A 19039-nucleotide genomic window follows, 5' to 3' on the forward strand; every position below is an offset into this window, starting at 1 on the left:
TTCTTCACTGTCCAACTTTCACATGCATATGATGCAATTGAAAATACCATGGCTTGGGTCAGGTTCACCTTAATGTTCAAGGTGACATCTTTCCTTTTCAACACTTTCAAGAGGTCCATTGCAGCATATTTGTCCAACACAATGGATCTTTTGATTTCTTGACTGCTGCTTCCATGGCTGTTGATTGTGGATTCAAGTAAAATGAAATCCTTGACAACTTCAATCTTTTCTCCATTTATTCTGATGTTGCTTATTGATCCAGTTGTGATGATTCTTGTTTTCTTTATGTTGAGGTGTAAGCCATACTGAAGGCTGTGGTGTTTGATCTTCATTATTAAGTGCTTGAAGTCCTCTTCACTTTCAGCAAGCAAGGTTATGTCATCTGCAGAACGCAGGTTGTTAATGAGTCTTCCTCCAATCCTGATGCCCCATTCTTCTTCCTATAGTCTAGCTTCTCGGATTATTTGCTCAGCATACAGATTGAACAGGTATGGTGAAAGGGTAGAACCCTGACACACATCTTTCCTGATTTTAAACCAATCAGTATCCCCTTGTTCTCTCCGAACAATTGCCTCTTGATCTAAATACAGGTTCCTCCTGAGCACAATTAAGTGTTCTGGAATTCCCATTCTTCTCAATGTTATCCATAATTTGTTATGATCCATGCATTTGAATGATTTTGCATAGTCAATAAAACACAGGTAAACATCCTACTGGTATTCTCTGCTTTCAGCCAGGATCCATCTGACATCAGCAATGATATCCCTGGTTCCACACCCTCTTCTGAATCCAGCCTGAATTTCTGACACTTCCCTGCTGATATATTGCTGCAGCTGCTTTTGAATGATCTTCAGCAAAATTTTGCTTGCGTGTGATATTAATGATATTTCCACATTTGGTGGGATCACCTTTCTTGGGAATTGGCATAAATATGGATCTCTTCCAGTCAGTTGGCCAGGTAGCTGTCTTCAAAATTTCTTGGCATAGACAAGTGAGCACTTCCAGCCCTGCATCCATTTGTTGAAAGATCTCAATTGATATTCCGTCAATTCCTGGAGCCTTGTTTTTTGCCAATGCCTTCAGTGCAGCTTGGACTTCTTCCTTCAGTACCATTGATTCCTGAACATATGCTACCTCCTGAAATGGTTAAATGTCGAATAATTCTTTTTGTTATAATGGCTCTGTGTATTCCTTCCGCCTTGTTTTGATGCTTCCAGCATCGTTTAATATTTTCCCTATGGAATCCTTCACTATTGCAACTCGAGGCTGGAATTTGTTCTTCAGTTTTTTCAGGTTGAGAAATGCATGAACCACTATGGCCAAAGATGAAGAAATTGAAGATTTTTATCAGCTTCTGCAGTCTGAAATTGATAAAACATGCAATCAGGATGCATTGATAATTACTGGTGATTAGAATGCAAAAGTTGGAAACAAATAAGAAGGACCGGTAATTGGAAAATACGGCTTTGGTGATAGAAACAATGCCGGAGATCTGATAGAATTTTGCAAGAACAATGACTTTTTCATTGCAAATACCTTTTTAAACCCACATAAACGGCAACTATACACATGGACCTTGCCAGATGGAATACACAGGAATCAAATTGACTACATCTATGGAAAGAGATGATGGAAAAGCTCAATATCATCAGTCAGAACAAGGCCAGGGGCCGACTGTGGAACAGACCGTCAATTGCTCATACACAGGTTCAAGCTGAAACTGAAGAAAATCAGAGCAAGTCCACGAGAGCCAAAATACAACCTTAAGTATATCCCACCTGAATTTAGAGACAATTTCAAGAATAGATTTGACGCCTGGAACACTAATGACCGAAGACCTGATGAATTGTGGAATGACATCAAAGACATCATACATGAAGAAAGCAAGAGGTCATTGAAAAGATAGGAAAGAAAGAAAAGACCAAGATGGATGTCAGAGAAGACTGAAACTTGCTCTCGAACGTCAAGCAGATAAAGCAAAAGGAAGAAATGATGAAGTAAAAGAACACAACAGAAGATTTCAAAGGGTGGCTAGAGAAGACAAAGTAAAGTACTATAATGACGTGTGTTGGCCTATAGACCTGTCTAATGTTTGGTTGAAAGTTCAACCTCAACAGTGACTTTAGTACGGAGTTAAAAGAGTGACCGAGGGCCAAGTGTTGGCATTCTTCCAGTCTCTTTCATATCAGGAAGGCTGGTCTTTTTTTTTCTGTGTGTGAATTTGAGTTTCATTCTACATTTTTCTCCTGCTCTGTCCAGGACCCTCCAAAAAGCGCTGTGCTCCTGGCACTGCTTTCTTGGTTGTATGAAGTTCTCCTTCTCTGCTTACTTCCTTTTCCTTTTTATCTCCTGAGAGATAAAATATGGTGTAGGCCTCAGGCCACACACCAGGGAAACTCCCTTTACATTGGATCAGGGATGTGAGCTGGTAAGGGTGTTACAATCTCACCCTAATACTCTTTAATGTAAAATTACAGTCACAAGATGGAGGACAGCCACAGAATACTGGGAATGATGGCATAACAAAGTTGACACAATTTTTGAGGACTCAATTCAATCCATGACAGATGCCAACCTCACGACATGTCAACACCCTCTCCTTCTCGACATTGTGTTCCCCATTATCAGCTTTCCTTTCCTCTCCTGCCTTCTTGTTCTTGCCCCTGGGCCGCTGTGCCCATTTAGTCTCTGTTTTTTTTTTTTTTTATGGGCCTGTCTGATCTTTGGATGAAAGGTGAACCTCAGGAGTGACTTCAATGCTGAGTTAAAAGGGTGTCCAAGGGCCATACTCTCAGGGTTTTACTAGTGTCTGTCAGACCAGTAAGTCTTTTTTTTTTTTTTTTTTGTGAGCTAGAATTTTGTTCTACATTTTTCTCCATCTCTATCGGGGACCCTCTATTGTGATCCCTGTCACAGCAGTTGGTGGTGATAGCCTGGCACCATCTAGTGGTGCTGGGCTCAGTCTGGTGAAGGCTGTGGTAGTTGTGGTGCATTAGTCCTTTGGACTAATCTTTCCCTTGTATCTTTGATGCTCTTCATTCTTCCTTGCTCCAGACTTGGTGAGAGCCTTGGAGTATCTTAGATGGCCACTCACAAGCTTTTAAGACCCCAGATACTGCTCACCAAATAGGATGCAAAAGATTTTCTTTATAAACTGTGTTATTTCAATTGAGCTAGATGTTTCCCGAGACCATTATCCCCAGCCCTCGGCCCAGTAATTTGGTCCCTCAGGGAGTTTGGATGTGTCTATGAAGCTTCCATGACCTTGCCTTAGTCAAGTTGTACTGGTTTCCCCAGTATTGTGTACTGTTTTACCCTTCACCCAAGTTACCACTTACCTATTGTCTCTTTAGTGTTTTTTCCTCTCCACCCCTCCTCTCCCTTGTTACCTTCAAAGATTATTTCTTTTTGTGTGTAAACCTTTTCATGAGTTTTTATAGTCGTAGTCTCATACAATATTTGTCCTTTTGTGATTGACTTATGTCACTCAGCATAATGCCCTCTAGATTCATCCACGTTGTGTGATGTTTCACAGATTCATCATTGTTCTTTTTGTTTGCATAATATTCCATTGTGTGTTTGTACCATAGTTTGTTTATTCATTCATCTGTTGATGGTCACTTAGGTTGTTTCCATCTTTTTGCTATTTTGAATAATGCTGCAGTGAACATGGGTGTGCATATGTCTGTCTGTGTGACAGCTCTTATTTCTTTAGGATATATTCCTAGGAGTGGGATTGCTGGGTCGTATGGTATTTCTAGCTTTTGAAGGAAGTGCAATTTTTTATCAAAATGGTTGTACCATTTTACATTCCCACCCACAGTGCATAAGAGTTCCAATCTCCCCACAGTCTCTCCAACATTCGTTATTTCCTTTTTTTTTGATTCATGCCAGTGATGTTGAGGTATTTCAATGTAGTTTTGATTTGCATTTCTCTAATGGCTAGTGATCTCGAGCATTTCCTTGTGTGTCTGTTAGCCGTGTGAATGTCTTCTTTGGTGAAGTGTCTGTTCATATCCTTTGCTCATTTTTTAACTGGATTATTAGTCTTTTTATTGTAGAGGTGTTGGATTTTCCTATAGAATTTAGAGATTAGACCTTTGTCAGATATGTAATAGTCAAAATTTTTTCCCAGACTGTAGATTCTCTTTTACTCTTTTGGTGAAGTCTTTGATGAGCATAAGTGCTTAATTTTTAGAAGATCCCATTTATCTAACTTACCTTCTGGTGTTTGTATATTTTCCTTATGCTTTGTATAATGCTTATGCCGTGTATTATGGCTCCTAGTGTTGACCCTATTTTTCTTCCATGATCTTTATAGTTATTAGTATTATATTTAGGTGTTTGATGCACTTTGAATTAGTTTTTGTGTACGGTGTGAGGTATGGGTCCTATTTCATTTTTTTTTTTTTTTACAGATGGACATCCAGTTTTGCCAGCACCATTTGTTAAAAAGACTGTCTTTTCCCCATTTAATGGACTTTGGACCTTTGTCAAACATTGGGTGGCTGTAGATAGATGAATTTACATCTGAGTTCTTGATTCTGTTCTGTTGATCAATATACCACGACCAGGCTGTTTTGAGTATCGTAGCTGGATAGTAAGTTCTAGGGTCAGGTGGTGCGAGGCCTCCTACTTTGTTCCTTTTCTTCAATAATGCTTTATTTATACAGGGCCTCTTTCCTTTCCATATAAAGTTAATGACTATTTTTTCCATCTCATTTAAGAATGCTCTATTGCATTGTATTTGTAGATTGTTTTGGGCAGAATTGGCATTTTCACAATGTTGAGTCTACCCCTGAGCATGGTATGTTTTTCCATTTATTTAGGTCTCTCTTTTTTTCTTGCAGTAGTATTTTGTAGTTTTCTTTGTATAGGTCTTTTTTGTTCCTGGTTAGATTTATTCCTAAGTAGTTTTTTTTTTTTAAGGGTTATTATAAATGGTATTGCTTTCCTAATTTTCTTTTCATAGTTCTCTTTATTGGTGTTTGTGAATCCAAATGATTTTTGTGTGTTTATCTTTTATCCTGCTACTCAGCTGAATCTTTCTATTAGTTCCAGTAGTTTTCCTGTGGAGTTGACACGAAATGTTTTTAATTATGTATTTAATTTCTCTAATAGATGTAAAGCCATTAGATATTTCTAATATATCAGTTTTGGATAAGTGTGTTATTGAAAAATAATTTTTCTATTTCATTTGCAAAGTACAGTTGATCTTCATTATTTAGGTTCCGTATACTTGTGAATTCAGCTACTTATTAAAATCCATTGGTAACTCCAAAATCTATACTAGCAGTGCTTTCACAACCATTTACAGACATTCACAGAGTGATGAAAAATTCAAGTCACCTGATGTGCAGCCTGAGACAGAATAAGATGACTCTTATTTCAGCTGTTATGCTGTAAACAAGTGTTCTTTTTATTATCTCTGTACTGTCACATGTGGAGCTGGGCTGTAGTGAGAGATTCAGCTATCCTGGAACTCTTTCCAAAACATGTATCTTTTCATGTTGGTATACTACTTAAAGACCATTGATGACTTTTTGTTGCCCACAAGATAAAGTTTAAACTCCAACATTACTAAGATAACTTAAGACATTCACAGTCTGGTCTCTGTTTACCTTCATGAATTCTCCAACCATTTTCCTTCACTTACTAAAATATAGACTCTAGGCACACAGGACTACTGTCCACTCTCTAAACAGGCAATGATCTAGCACCTATACATGAATTTTTATCCATGCTTCTTTTCCTGAAAGTATAGGCAGTTGTGATCAGTGGATGTCATCAGTCACTGCTCCAGGACTTTTCGACAACTTGTCCTAGAGACATCCTGTAATTATTTTGTCTTTAATGAGTTCCTACAGGATCTAGACTCCTCTGGGATCCTGAGCCCTTTGGGCCCAGGGAAATGCAGTACAGGAGACTCAAGAAGGGATGGTGCAGACAGACACAGGTGATGACCACAGAGGGTGTTGCTCCACATACCTATAGTGAATAAAGGGGAGCAGAATTTTGGGTCAGGGTCCTGGTGTCACCCTCAGACATACTAGGTAAGTTAGGCAGGAGGGTGAATAAGCTTATCCCTTAGGGTTCTTCCAACCTGAGGGTCTTTATTTCTCAGATTGTATGCTACAGAGTTGTTATGAGTTGGAATAGACTCAATGTCAAATGGTTATAATATACTTCAGGGTAGCATAGCCCTTCTCTCTCCCACCTTTCTGCCTCCCAAGACTTCCCCACATTCTAGAAATATTTTTTAAATTAAATGTTCACCAATTACAATCTCTTTGTTAATGTTAGCATTCATAAATATTACTTACTATGCAATGTGTCCTCTCAAAATTATATCATCTCAGCATAATGATAGCTCTGAGAGCTAGGCATTTAATATATAGTTCTTAAGCCTTGTCTGTATTCACTGTTATTCAGGGAACTTAAAAAACTTTCCACTGCCTTCCCTCCCAGGGATTCTGATTACATTTATCTGAAGGGGCTCAGAAATCTGTATTTTTTTTTTTTTTTTTAATCATTGTGTCAAAGCGTGGTCTGTAGACCAGAAGCATTGGCATCACCTGTGTGCTTATTAAAAATGTATGGCCTGTGGAATGAGCATTAATAGCTTAACAGAATTTTGAGAGTATTTTCATGAACATTAAATTTTTAGAATCACTGTCCCAGATGATTCTTATGTTCAGTGCAGGTTGAGAACTAACTGATTTAATATGTGTAGGAAATGAGAAGCTCATATGGCTCCTCGCTGGCCGCATCTGGAAGTGATGTCTCCCTGGTTTGTGATCCCTAATCATATTCTTGATACTAGAGATGGAGGCGACTCATTTACCAGGGGGCAAAATTCTGAGAAGCCAGGTGTGTGATTTCCCTAGATGTTTCTTCCCTCTATAATGTCAGCACAGAATAGCCAATATGAAAACTGTTAATATTGCTGGATTAAACAGCATCAGCAGGGTGAGAAGCCCAGCAGTTGAACTCAGTGTTGTCTTTTTAGTGAGGAGTTTCTCATACCCCTTAACACTTTTCTTTGTTTTCTTTGTCAGTTCTGAGGCATATTGAGGTATGGGTATCTGGAGAAGAACTGGAGTGAGGGCTTCAGAGAAGAAATTACTTTCCCTCTTTTTGTTTCTCCCATAATTTCTAAAATTCGTCATGAGACTTCTATTCCCAATAATAAAAATGACATCATGTAGATTTAAACATAGACTAAGCATAGGCTGAGTCATTTGCATTGCTGAAATAGCAGTTTCTCTGAGGTTTCCTGATATTTTTCATGGGTATTAAATTGTATCCATGAAGTCTGTAACAGAGTGTCAAAATTTAGTGCAAAATGGTTAAAGCTAGTAAGCACTTGTTCTGGGAGAACTTAGTAGGAATAGTTATTCTAACTTAAAAAGAATGTCCGATGCCTTTAAAGCTGGGGTAACGCATGTCACAACTGAATGACAGCCAATAAAACATTTATGAAACATTGTCTACACGCCAGGCACTGTGCAAGGTGCTGGTGCTGACTTCAGCCTGGGCTAAGGGAGTAGCATTTGGGATAAAGAATCGATGCATTAGAAAGAGAATTAAGTGGAAGAATCTGTAGGTTTAATAGACGGAATGTTGATGATGAGAGAAAGAAATTAATGGAAGAAAGCACATAGATTTTTGACTTGTTCACTTGAATACATTTCACTGAGATATGAGAGACTGGGAGAGATGTAGCTTGGGAGAAGGGCAGGTTGGATTATGAGTTGAATTTGGCATATGCTGGGTTTAAAATGCCTGTGATATAACCAAGGAAGGTAATCAGCAGGCAATTGGATATACAGTTCTGAGGATTACATGGAAATCCATGCCACAGGAGCAGATGAGATTTTCCTGGGGCATATGTATAAGAGAGCTATGTTTAATAAATAACCCTGAGAGCATAAACATGTAAGGTACTGACAGAGGAGAAGCCCATTACGTCTTTGAGAATGAATGAATGGCCAGACAAGTAGCAGGAAAACTAGACCATTGTGTGCCTCCAAAGCTAAGAGTGATTTTGGAAGGAGGGAGTAGTGTTACATGTAAAAGAAAAGTGAAAAATAAAAGTCATTTTTAATTACTGAGATTTTGATTATAGAGATCCAGAGTATAGAAATTGTCCTTGTTGTAATGAGAGAAAAATCAAGTATTACAGAGCATCTAACAGACCATATATCACAGAAATGTGTTTATTTCTCTAGTCAGTGTTTTAATGAACACTATTATTTGTTCCTGAAGATATTAGCAAAGAAGCATGTCAGGAAAAAATCAAACCATCATCTCTGAGTTCATCCTCCTGGGCCTGCCCATTGATCCAGAGCAGCGAATCCTGTTCTATGGCCTGTTCCTGTCCATATATGTTACTACCGTCCTGGGCAACCTCGTCATCATAGTCCTCATTCGGCTGGACTCCCACCTCCACACAACCATGTACTTCTTTCTCAGCAACTTGTCCTTCTCTGACCTCTGCTTCTCCTCAGTCACAATGCCCAAATTGCTGCAGAACATGCAGAGCCAAGTCCCATCCATCCCCTACACAAGCTGCCTGGCCCAGATATACTTCTTCCTGTTTTTTGGTGACCTGGAGAACTTCCTCCTTGTGGCCATGGCCTATGACCGCTATGTGGCCATCTGCTTCCCCTTGCACTACACCGCCATCATGAGCCCCCAGCTCTGTCTCTCCCTGGTGGCACCGTCCTGGGTGCTGACCACGTTGCATGCCATGCTGCACACCCTGCTCACTGCCAGGTTGTGTTTTTGTGCAGACAACTTGATCCCCCATTTTTTCTGTGATATGTCTGCTCTACTGAAGCTGGCCTGCTCTGACACTCAGGTTAATGAGTTGGTGATATTCATCACAGGAGGACTCGTTGTCGTCATCCCATTCATACTCATAATTATGTCCTATGTAAGAATCATCTCCTCCATCCTCAAGGTCCCTTCTGCCAGGGGCATCCATAAGGCTTTTTCCACATGTGGCTCCCACCTCTCCGTGGTGTCACTGTTCTATGGGTCTGTTATTGGTCTCTACTTATGCCCATCAGCTAATAATTCTACTGTGAAGGAGATCGTCATGGCTATGATGTACACTGTGGTGACCCCCATGCTGAACCCCTTCATCTACAGCCTGAGGAACAGAGACATAAAGGGAGCCCTGGGAAGAGCCTTTCAAAAAAAGACATTTCCCTTCTATCGATGATGGTAGCACTTGGGATTTCATGTTATCTTATCCAGTAGAGATGCTGATATTTCAATATTATTTCAGACTTCTTTTTTTGTTTATCGTAGAACATTCTATTAAAATGAAATACTGCCGAATACTCTAATAAGAGAAGAGAGATAAAGTGGAGCTATCTTGTTGAACTAAGAAGTGGTTCTCGGTGACCTCCTGGTAAAGTCTTCGTTTTTTGTCACTCCCAGATGATCCTGAAGGAGCATAGTTTTAAAAGATCTAATTGCCTCCAGTTGCTAAACCACTAATTTGTTACATGTTGTGTTTTTTAACCAAAACGACTTGAAATAATACTCTGTCCTCCAAGTGAATACTGACTAAAACCCAAACATCTCAGCCTCTCAGCACCCATCTTCTAAATTCTGTCATACCCTTTCCCGTACAAGTTTTTGCATCATTCTGTCTGTTAAACTTTTTACCCCTGATTTATTTTTATGTCTACATCATCTTTCTGCCATGATATGAACAAGGAAGGAACTTTCCAACTCCTTTATTAGATTAGTTTATTTTGGATTTACCTGGCCGCTAACTGACACCTAACCAAAAACCTGTTGCCGTGGAGATGATTCCGAGTCATAGCGACCCTATAGGACAGAGTAGAACTGCCTCATAGAGTTTCCATGGAGCACCTGGTGGATTCAAACTGCCAAACTTTTCGATAGCAGCCATAGCACTTAACCACTATGCCACCGGTGTTTCCAACTAATACGAAAACCCAAAAAAATCCAGTGCCGTTGAGTCAATTCTGACTCATAGCGACCCTATAGGACAGAATAAAACTGCCCCATAGAGTTCCAAAGAGCACCTGGTGGATTCAAACTGCTGACCCTTTGGTTAGCAGCCGTAGCACTTAATCACTACGCCACCAGGGTTTCCAACTAATACCTAAAAAAAGGTATCCTAAAAATTACTCCTCCAGGTATGAGGAAGGAAGCCAAAAAAAAAAAAAAAAAAAAAACCCAAACCTGTTGCTGTTGAGTCGATTCCCACTCATAGCGATCCCGAGGTTGGTAAACAACCTCAATCTTTAAGGATGTCTCTCTCTTTGTTGATATTTTATAATTTATCAACAAAGTTGCCATCTATGACCTCTTCTACCCTTATGAAGGCTGCACAGAAGGAAATATTATTACTATTTTTAAGTTTGAAAAAATATGGAATTTGGTGACTGACTTGGCAAGGTCCCAGAGTGGGTCAGTATTGAGCCTACTTAAGATCCTAGATTATCTGACTCAGGAGTCTCTTCTTCTCATTTCCCCTCATCTGGAAACAATAAGAAGGGTAATACACTTAAAAATCTTAGCTCTGCTTATGGCTGTCTAGGTTTCTAGCCTTGCTCCATTTGCATCTTTATTGCTTTCCTTATTTGGTGTCTCCAAATTCATCATTTCAATACCCTTGTGTATTTTTTGACCTCCAAATCTCCATCTGTAGCCAGGGAAGGGCTTTCTCCAGATTCTAATTTTTATTCTCATCTTTCCAGTGGACATCTCTGCTTGATGATTTATAAGGCCTTCAATCTTAACATGCACAAAATTGAACAATTTATGTTTTCTCCCAAGCCAGCTCTTTTTTCCGTATTCCATATCTTGATTCATGATGTTACCTTCCACTTAGTTACCCAAGGAACTCGCTTTCTCTGTGCATTTCCAAGAAGGGATTATTGTTCATGCAGTGTTTCTTTTTTAATTTAACATTGTTTTCAGATTTATTTTAATATTCTGTACGTGTTACTTAAGGTGCGCTATTTACTATAATGAATAAACTCTGACATGTAAAACAACAAAGATTTTTCTTGGTCGTGTAAAATCTACTTGGCATTGGGGTGAGGGGCACTATGTTTCGTGCTGTGAGGCTAATGGAGGCTCTGACTTCTTTAACATGTGGTTGTCAAGGTTGCCCCAGGTATTGACATTCACCTGAAGGAACACAGAAGGTAGAGAATCACATGGGATGTTTTTAATGGACGAGGCCTGGAAGTGATATACATCACTTTGACCTTCATTTCATTCTCCAGAATGCAATCACATAACTCATTGTAGTTGCAAGGGAGAGGGGCTGAGAAATTATTTGTTCATAAATTATTATACTCAAATCTATGCTACAGAATAGAAGCATGAATTTTTTTTTTGAAATAGAATTTTATTATGCTTTTGGTGAAAGTTTACTCAGCAAATTCGGTTCCCACTTGCCAATTTCTATATAAATTATTCAGTGACATTAGTGACATTTATACCATGTGTCAGCGTTCTCTTTAATTGTGTTCTGGTTGCTCCATTTCCAGTGCTCTAGTTTCTCTGCCCCCTTATCTTCTCATTTTTGCTTTAGAGTAATTGTTGACATTTTGTTCTCTTATAGATGGTGTCTTAATTATCGAGCGCTGCCATAACAGAAATACCACAGTGGATGGCTTCAACAAAGAGAAATTTAGTCTCTCATAGTCTAGGAGGCTATAAGTCTGAATTCATGGTGCCAGCTCCAGGGAAAGGCTTTTTCTCTCTGTCATCTCTGGAGGAAAGTCCTTGTCATCAGTCTTCCCCAGTCAAGGAGCTTCTCATTCAGAGACCCTGTGTCCAAAACATATGCTATTCTCCCGGCTCTTGTTTCTTGGTGGCATGAGGTCCCCCTGTCCCTGTGCTCACTTCTTTCTTTTATATCTCAGAAGAGATTGACTTAAGACACAACCTCACCTTGCAGGTTGAGTCCTGCATCATTAACATAACTGCTGCTAATCCCACTTCATTAACAACAGGAAGGATTTACAACACACCAGAAGACAAAATGGTGGACAATCACACAGTACTGGGAATCATGGACTAGCCAAGTTGACACACATTTTTGGGGGGGGGGTCACAATTCAACCCATAACAGATGGTTTTTACTGGAGCACCATACTCATGGGTAATATCCTTTATTTTGTGTGCCAGTCTGTTATTTTGCTAAACGGTGACGTTAGGGGATAGTTTTGGTTCAAGGTATAAAGAGTATGCCAAGGAAACAGTCTCAGGGAGTCAGAAGCATGAACTTTTTTTTTTTTAATAATTTTTATTGTGCTTTAAGTGAAAGTTTACAAATCAAGTTAGTCTCTTACACAAAAACCCATATACACCTTGCTACACACTTCCAATTACTCTCCCTCTAATGAGACAGCCTGCTCTCTCCCTCCACTCTCTCTTTTCATGTCATTTTTGCCAGCTTCTAACCCCCTCCACCCTCTCATCTCCCCTCCAGGCAGGAGATGCCAACATAACCTCAAGTGTCCACCTGATCCAAGAAGATCGCTCCTCACCAGCATCCCTCTCCAACCCATTGTCCAGTGCAGTCCATGTCTGAAGAGTTCACTTTGGGAATGGTTCCTGTCCTGGGCCAACAGAAAGTCTGGGGGCCATGACCACCGGGGTCCTTCTAGTCTCAGTCAGACCATTAAGTCTGGTCTTATGAGAATTTGGGGTCTGCATCCCACTGCTCTCCTGCTCCCTCAGGTGTTCTCTGTTGTGTTCCCTGTCAGGGCAGTAGCCGGGCACCATTTAGTTCTTCTGCTCACAGGATGATGTAGTTGCTGGTTCTCGTGGCCCTTTCTGTCTCTTGGGCTCGTAATCACCTTGGGTCCTTGGTGTTCTTCATTCTCCTTTGATCCAGGTGGGTTGAGACCAACTGATGCATCTTAGATGGCCGCTTGCTAGCGTTTAAGGCCCCAGGCGCCACTCTTCAAAGTGGGATGCAGAATGTTTTGTTACTAGATTTTATTATGCCAGTTGACTTAGATATCCCTGAAACCATAGTCCCCAGGCCCCTGCCCCTGCTACGCTGGCCTTCGAAGCATTCAGTTTATTCAGGAAACTTCTTTGCTTTTGGTTTAGTCCAATTGTGCTGACCTCCCCTGTGTTGTATGCTGTCTTTCCCTTCACCTAATGTAGTTCCTATCTACTATCTAATTAGTGAATGCCCCTCTCCCACCCTCCCTCCCTCCCTCCCCCCCCCCCTTGTAACCACAAAAGGATGTTTTCTTCTCAGTTTAAACTATTTTTCAAGTTGTTATAATAGTGGTCTTATACAATATTTGTCCTTTTGCAATTGTCTAATTTCACTCAGCATCATGCCTTCCAGGTTCCTCCATGTTATGAAAAGTTTCACAGATTCCTCACTGTTCTTTATCGATGTGTAGTATTCCATTGTGTGGATATACCATAATTTATTTATCCATTCATCCATTGATGGGCACCTTGGTTGCTTCCATCTTTTTGCTATTGTAAACAGTGCTGAAATAAACATGGGTGCGGATATACCTGTTTGGGTAAAGGCTCTTATTTCTCTAGGATATATTCCAAGGAGTGGGATTGCTGGATCATATGGTAGTTCTAGTTCTAGCTTTTTGAGGAGGTGCCAAATCGGTTTCCAAAGTGGTTGTACCATTTGACATTCCCACCAGCAGAGTATAAGTGTTCCAATTTCTCCACAGCCTCTCCAACATTTATTATTTTGTGTTTTTTGGATTAATGCCAGCCTTGTTGAAGTGAGATGAAATCTCATTGCAGTTTTGATCTGCATTTCTCTAATGGCTGATGATCGTGCACATTTCTTCATGTATCTGTTAGCTACCTGAATGTCTTCTTTAGTGAAGTGTCTGTTCATATCTTTTGCCCATTTTTCAGTTGGGTTATTTGTCTTTTTGCAGTTGAGTTTTTGCAGTATCATGTAGATTGTAGAGATCAGATGGTGATCAGAAATGTCATAGCCAAAAACTTTTTCCCAGTCTGTAGGTAGTCTTTTTACTGTTTTGGTGAAGTCTTTGGGTGAGCATAAGTGTTTGATTTTTAGCAGCTCCCAGTTGTCTAGTTTTTCTTCTACATTCTTTACAATGTTTTGTATACTGTTTATGCCATGTATTAGGGCTCCTAACACTGTCCCTATTTTTTCTTCCATGATCATTATCATTTTAGATTTTATATTTAGGTCTTTGATCCATTTTGAGTTAGTTTCTGTGCATGAAGTGAGGTATGGGTCTTACTTTTTTTGCAGATGGGTGTCCAGTTATGCCAGCACCATTTGTTAGAAAGACTATCTTTTCCCCATTTAACTGTTTTGGGGCCTTCGTCAAATGTCAACTGCTCATATGTGGATGGCTTAATGTCTGGATTCTCAATTCTGTTCCATTGGTCCATGTATCTGTTGTTGTACCAGTACCAGGCTGTTTTGACTACTGTGGCGGTATAATAGGTTCTAAAATCAGGTAAAGTAAGGCCTCCCACTTTTTTCTTCTTTTTCAGTAATCCCTTATTTATCCGGGGCCTCTTTCTCTTCCATGTGAAATTGGTGATTTGTTTCTCCATCTCATTAAAGAATGTCCTTGGGATTTGGATCGGAATTGCATTAAATGTATAGATCGCTTTTGGTAGAATAGACATTTTTATAATGTTAAGTCTTCCTATCCACGAGCAAGGTATGTTCTTTCACTTACATAAGTCTCTTTTGGTTTCTTGCAGAAGTGTAGTGCAGTTTTCTTTGTATAAGTCTTTTACATCTCTGGTAAGATTTATTCCTAAGTATTTTATCTTCTTGGGGGATACTATAAATGGCATTGATTTGGTGATTTCCTCTTCGATATTCTTTTTGTTGGTGTAGAGAAATCCAACTGATTTTTGTATATTTATCTTGTTTCCCGATACTCTGTGGAACTCTTCTGTTAGTTTCAGTAGTTTTCTAGAGGATTCCTTGGGGTTTTCTGTGTATAAGATCATGTCATCTGCAAATAGAGATACTTTTACTTCTTCCTTGACAATCTGGATGGGGTTTATTTCTTTATCTAGCCTAATTGCTCTGGCTAGGACTTCCAGCACAATGTTGAATAAGAGTGGTGATAAAGGGCATCCTTGTCTGGTTCCCGATCTCAGTGGGAATGTTTTCAGGCTCTCTCCATTTAGGGTGATGTTGGCTGTTGGCTTTGTATAAATGCCCTTTATTATGTTGAGAAATTTTCCTTCTATTCCTATTTTGCTGAGAGTTTTTATCATGAATGAGTGTTGAACTTTGTCAAGTGCCTTTTCTGCATCAATTGATAAAATCATGTGATTCCTGTCTTTTGTTTTATTTATCTGATGGATTACATTAATTGTTTTTCTAATGTTGAACCATCCCTGCATACCTGGTATGAATCCCACTTAGTCATGGTGGATTATTTTTTTGATATGTTGTTGAATTCTATTGGCTAGAATTTTGTTGAGGATTTTTGCATCTACATTCATGAGGGATATAGATCTATAATTTTCTTTTCTTGTGGTGTCTTTACCTGGTTTTGGTATCAGGAATATGGTGGCTTCATAGAATGAGTTTGGTAGTATTCCATCCTTTTCTATGCTCTGAAATACCTTTAGTAGTGGTGGTGTTACCTCTTCTCTGAAAGTTTGGTAGAACTCTGCAGTGAAGCCGTCCGGACCAGGGTTTTTGTTGTTGTTGTTGTTGGGAGTGTTTTGATTACCTTTGCAATCTCTTCTTTTGTTATGGGTCTATTTAGTTGTTCTACCTCTGTTTGTGTTAGTTTAGGTAGGTAGTGTGTTTCTAGGGATTCATCCATTTCTTCTAGGTTTTCAAGTTTGTTTGAGTATAGTTTTTCATAGTAATCTGATATGATTCTTTTAATTTCAGTTGGGTCTGTTACAATAGCGCCCATCTCATTTCTTATTTGAGTTATTTGCTTCCTCTCCAGTTTTTCTTTTGTCAGTTCGGCCAGTGGTTCCTCAATTTGTTGAGTTTTTCAAAAAGCCAGATTTTGGTCTTGTTAATTCTTTCAGTTGTTTTTCTGTTTTGTTTCATTTAGTTCAGCTCTAATTTTTATTATTTGTTTTTTTCTGGTGACTGTGGGTTTTTTTTTTTTTTTTTTTTTTTGCTCTCTTTCCATTTGTTCAAGTTGTAGGGATAATTCTTTGATTTTGGCCCTTTCTTCTTTTTGGATGTTAGCATTTATTGATATAAATTGGCCTCTGAGCACTGCTTTTGCTGTGTCCCAAAGGTTCTGTTAGGAAGTGTTTTCATTCTCATTGGATTCTCTGAATTTCTTTATTCCATCCTTAATGTCTTCTATAATCCAGTCTTTTTTGAGCAGGGTATTGTTCAGTTTCCAAGTGTTTGATTTCTTTTCCCTGTTTTCCTGTTATTGATTTCCACTTTTATGGCCTTCTGGTCAGAGAAGATGCTTTGTAATATTTCAATGTCTTGGATTGTGCTAAGGCTTGCTTTACGGCCTAATATGTGGTCTATTCTAGAGAATGTTCCATGTGCACTAGAAAAGAAAGTATAGTTGGTTGCTGTTGGGTGGAGTGTTCTGTGTATGTGTACGAGGTCAAGTTGTTTGATTGCGGCATTTAGATCTTCTGTGTCTTTATTGAGCTTCTTTCTGGATGTCCTGTCCTTCACCGAAAGTGGTGTGTTGAAGTCTCCTACTATTATTGTGGAGCCATCTATCTTACTTTTCAATGTTGATAGAGTTTGTTTTATGTATCTTACAGCCCTGTCATTGGGTGCCTAAATATTTAATACGGTTATATCTTCTTGGTGTATTGTCCCTTTAATCACTGTATAGTGTCCTTCCTTATCCTTTCTGATGGGTTTAACTGTAAAGTCTATTTTGTCAGAAATTAATATTGCCACTCCTGCTCTTTTTGATTGTTGTTTGCTCGATATATATTTTTTCCATCCTTTGAGTTTTAGTTTGTTTGTGTCTCTAAGTCTAAGGTGTGTCTCTTGTAGGCAGCATATAGACGGATCTTGTTTTTTAATCCATTCTGCCACTCTCTGTCTCTTTATTGGTGCATTTAGTCCATTTACATTCAGGGTAATTATTGGTAGGTACGAATTTAGTGCTACCATTTTGATGTCTTTTTTTGTTTGTTGAGAGTTTCTTTTTCCCCCTTGATTTTATGTGCTGAGTGGATTTTCTTTATATATTGTCTTTTCCTCATATTCCTTGTTGTAGATTTTGTTTCTGCTGAGTCTGTAATTTTCCCTTGTATTTTATTTTGATGAGTAGGATAGTTTGTCTCCTTTGTGGTTACCTTATTATTTACCCCTATTTTTCTAAATTTAAAACTAACTTTTATTTCTTTGTATCGCCGTATCTTCCTCTCCATATGGAAGGCGTATGATTACATTTCTTAGTCCCTCTTTATTATTTTCATGTTATCTTCTTTTATGTAATAAAATCACCGTTACCCTGAGTTGGGCTTTTTTTTTAAAATCTTTTTTTTTTTATTTTTTTTATTTCCCTGTCTGGGTTGACGTCTGGTTGCTCTGCCCATTGTTCTAGTCTTGGGTTGATACCTGATATTATTGATTTTCTAACCAAAGACCTCCCTTTAGTATTTTCTTGTAGTTTTGGTTTGATTTTTACGAATTCCCTAAACTTGTGTTTATCTGGAAATGTCTTAATTTCACCTTCATATTTAAGAGACAGTTTTGATGGATATATGATTCTTGGCAGGCAATTTTTTTCCTTCAGGTTTTTAAATATGTCATCCCATTGGCTTCTTGCCTGCATGGTTTCTGCCGAGTAGTCTGAGTTTATTCTTATTGGCTCTCTGTTATTCCTCGCTGCTCTTATAATTGTCTCTTTGTCTTTGGTTTTGGCAAGCTTGATTATAATATGTCTTGGTGACTTTCTTCTAAGATCTACCTTATGGGGAGTTCGATGAGCATCTTGGATAGATATCTTCTCATCTTTCACAATATCAGGCAAGTTTTCTGCCAACAAATCCTCAACAATTTTCTCTGTATTTTCTGTTATCCCTCCCTGTTCTGGTACTCCAATCACTTGTAGGTTATTTCTCTTGATAGGGTCTCACATGATTCTTAAGGTTTCTTCATTTTTTTAAATTCTTTTATCTGATTTTTCTTCAAATATATTAGTGCCAAGTGATTTATCTTCGAGTTCAGAAATTCTAGCTTCTACTTGCTCAATTCTGCTCCTCTGACTTTCTATTGAGTTATCTAATTCTGTAATTTTATTGTTAATCTTCTGAATTTCTGATTGCTGTCTGCCTATGGATTTTTCCAGCTTATTAAACTTTTCATTATGTTCCTGAATAATCTTTCTAATTTCTTCAGTTGCTTTATCTGTGTGTTCCTTGGCTTGTTCTGTGTATTGCCTCATTTCCTTCCTGATGTCTTGAAGGGTTCTGTATATTAAACTTTTGTATTCTGCATCTGGTAATTCCAGGAATGCACTTACATCTAAAAGATCCCTGGATTCTTTGTTTTGAGAGCCCGTTGAGGTGATCATGGCATGTTTCTTTATGTGACTTGATATTGACTGTTGTCTCCGAGCCATCTATAAGTTATTGTATTAGTTTATGCTTGCTTACAGTGTCATAGCTGCTTGCTTTGTTTTATTTTGCTATGTCCCTATGGGTTGCTTGAGTGAGCTAGTTTGGTTATTTTCGCCTTTGGAGCTCTGGTGTGCTGTCCCCAGCTGGCTAGATCTGTTATCATGTATATCAGTCTAGGAGTCCATTCAGTTTTCTTGTATGAATTCAGCTCAGGTTTCCAGGCAGCTGATATCAAGTGTGTGGTACAGGCTCTGTCCTATGGTCTTAGAGGGGCCGAGGTGATTGGCATATATACCGCTATCTGATTGCAGCAGGCGGTCACGCTCTGAACAAAGCTGGGGGCTGAGAACCAAGCCCCAAGTGTCTCTGAGGAAAACATGTCTCTGTTCCCTAGAGCGTGCTGGTGGGTGGGTTCTGCATAGGGACCATGGGCACCCAAAGTTTTTGGTTGTAAGGACTG

At 39.0% G+C, this 19039-nt stretch overlaps 1 protein-coding gene across 1 annotated transcript; it reads left to right on the forward strand.

Annotated features, from left to right (window-relative positions):
* Positions 1 to 8284: 8284 nt before the first annotated feature.
* On the forward strand, positions 8285 to 9229 carry LOC126062621 (olfactory receptor-like protein DTMT). Its single transcript, XM_049860329.1, has one exon. It carries the CDS (start codon positions 8285 to 8287, stop codon positions 9227 to 9229), a length of 945 nt encoding a protein of 314 aa, XP_049716286.1.
* Positions 9230 to 19039: the final 9810 nt, after the last annotated feature.

Source organism: Elephas maximus, chromosome 19, assembly GCF_024166365.1.
Source record: "Elephas maximus indicus isolate mEleMax1 chromosome 19, mEleMax1 primary haplotype, whole genome shotgun sequence".
NCBI lineage: Eukaryota > Metazoa > Chordata > Mammalia > Proboscidea > Elephantidae > Elephas > Elephas maximus.

Bases quoted from the DNA above. Each gene is read 5' to 3' on its own strand.
- LOC126062621 (XM_049860329.1), top strand. From the start codon at position 8,285: ATGTCAGGAAAAAATCAAACCATCATCTCTGAGTTCATCCTCCTGGGC.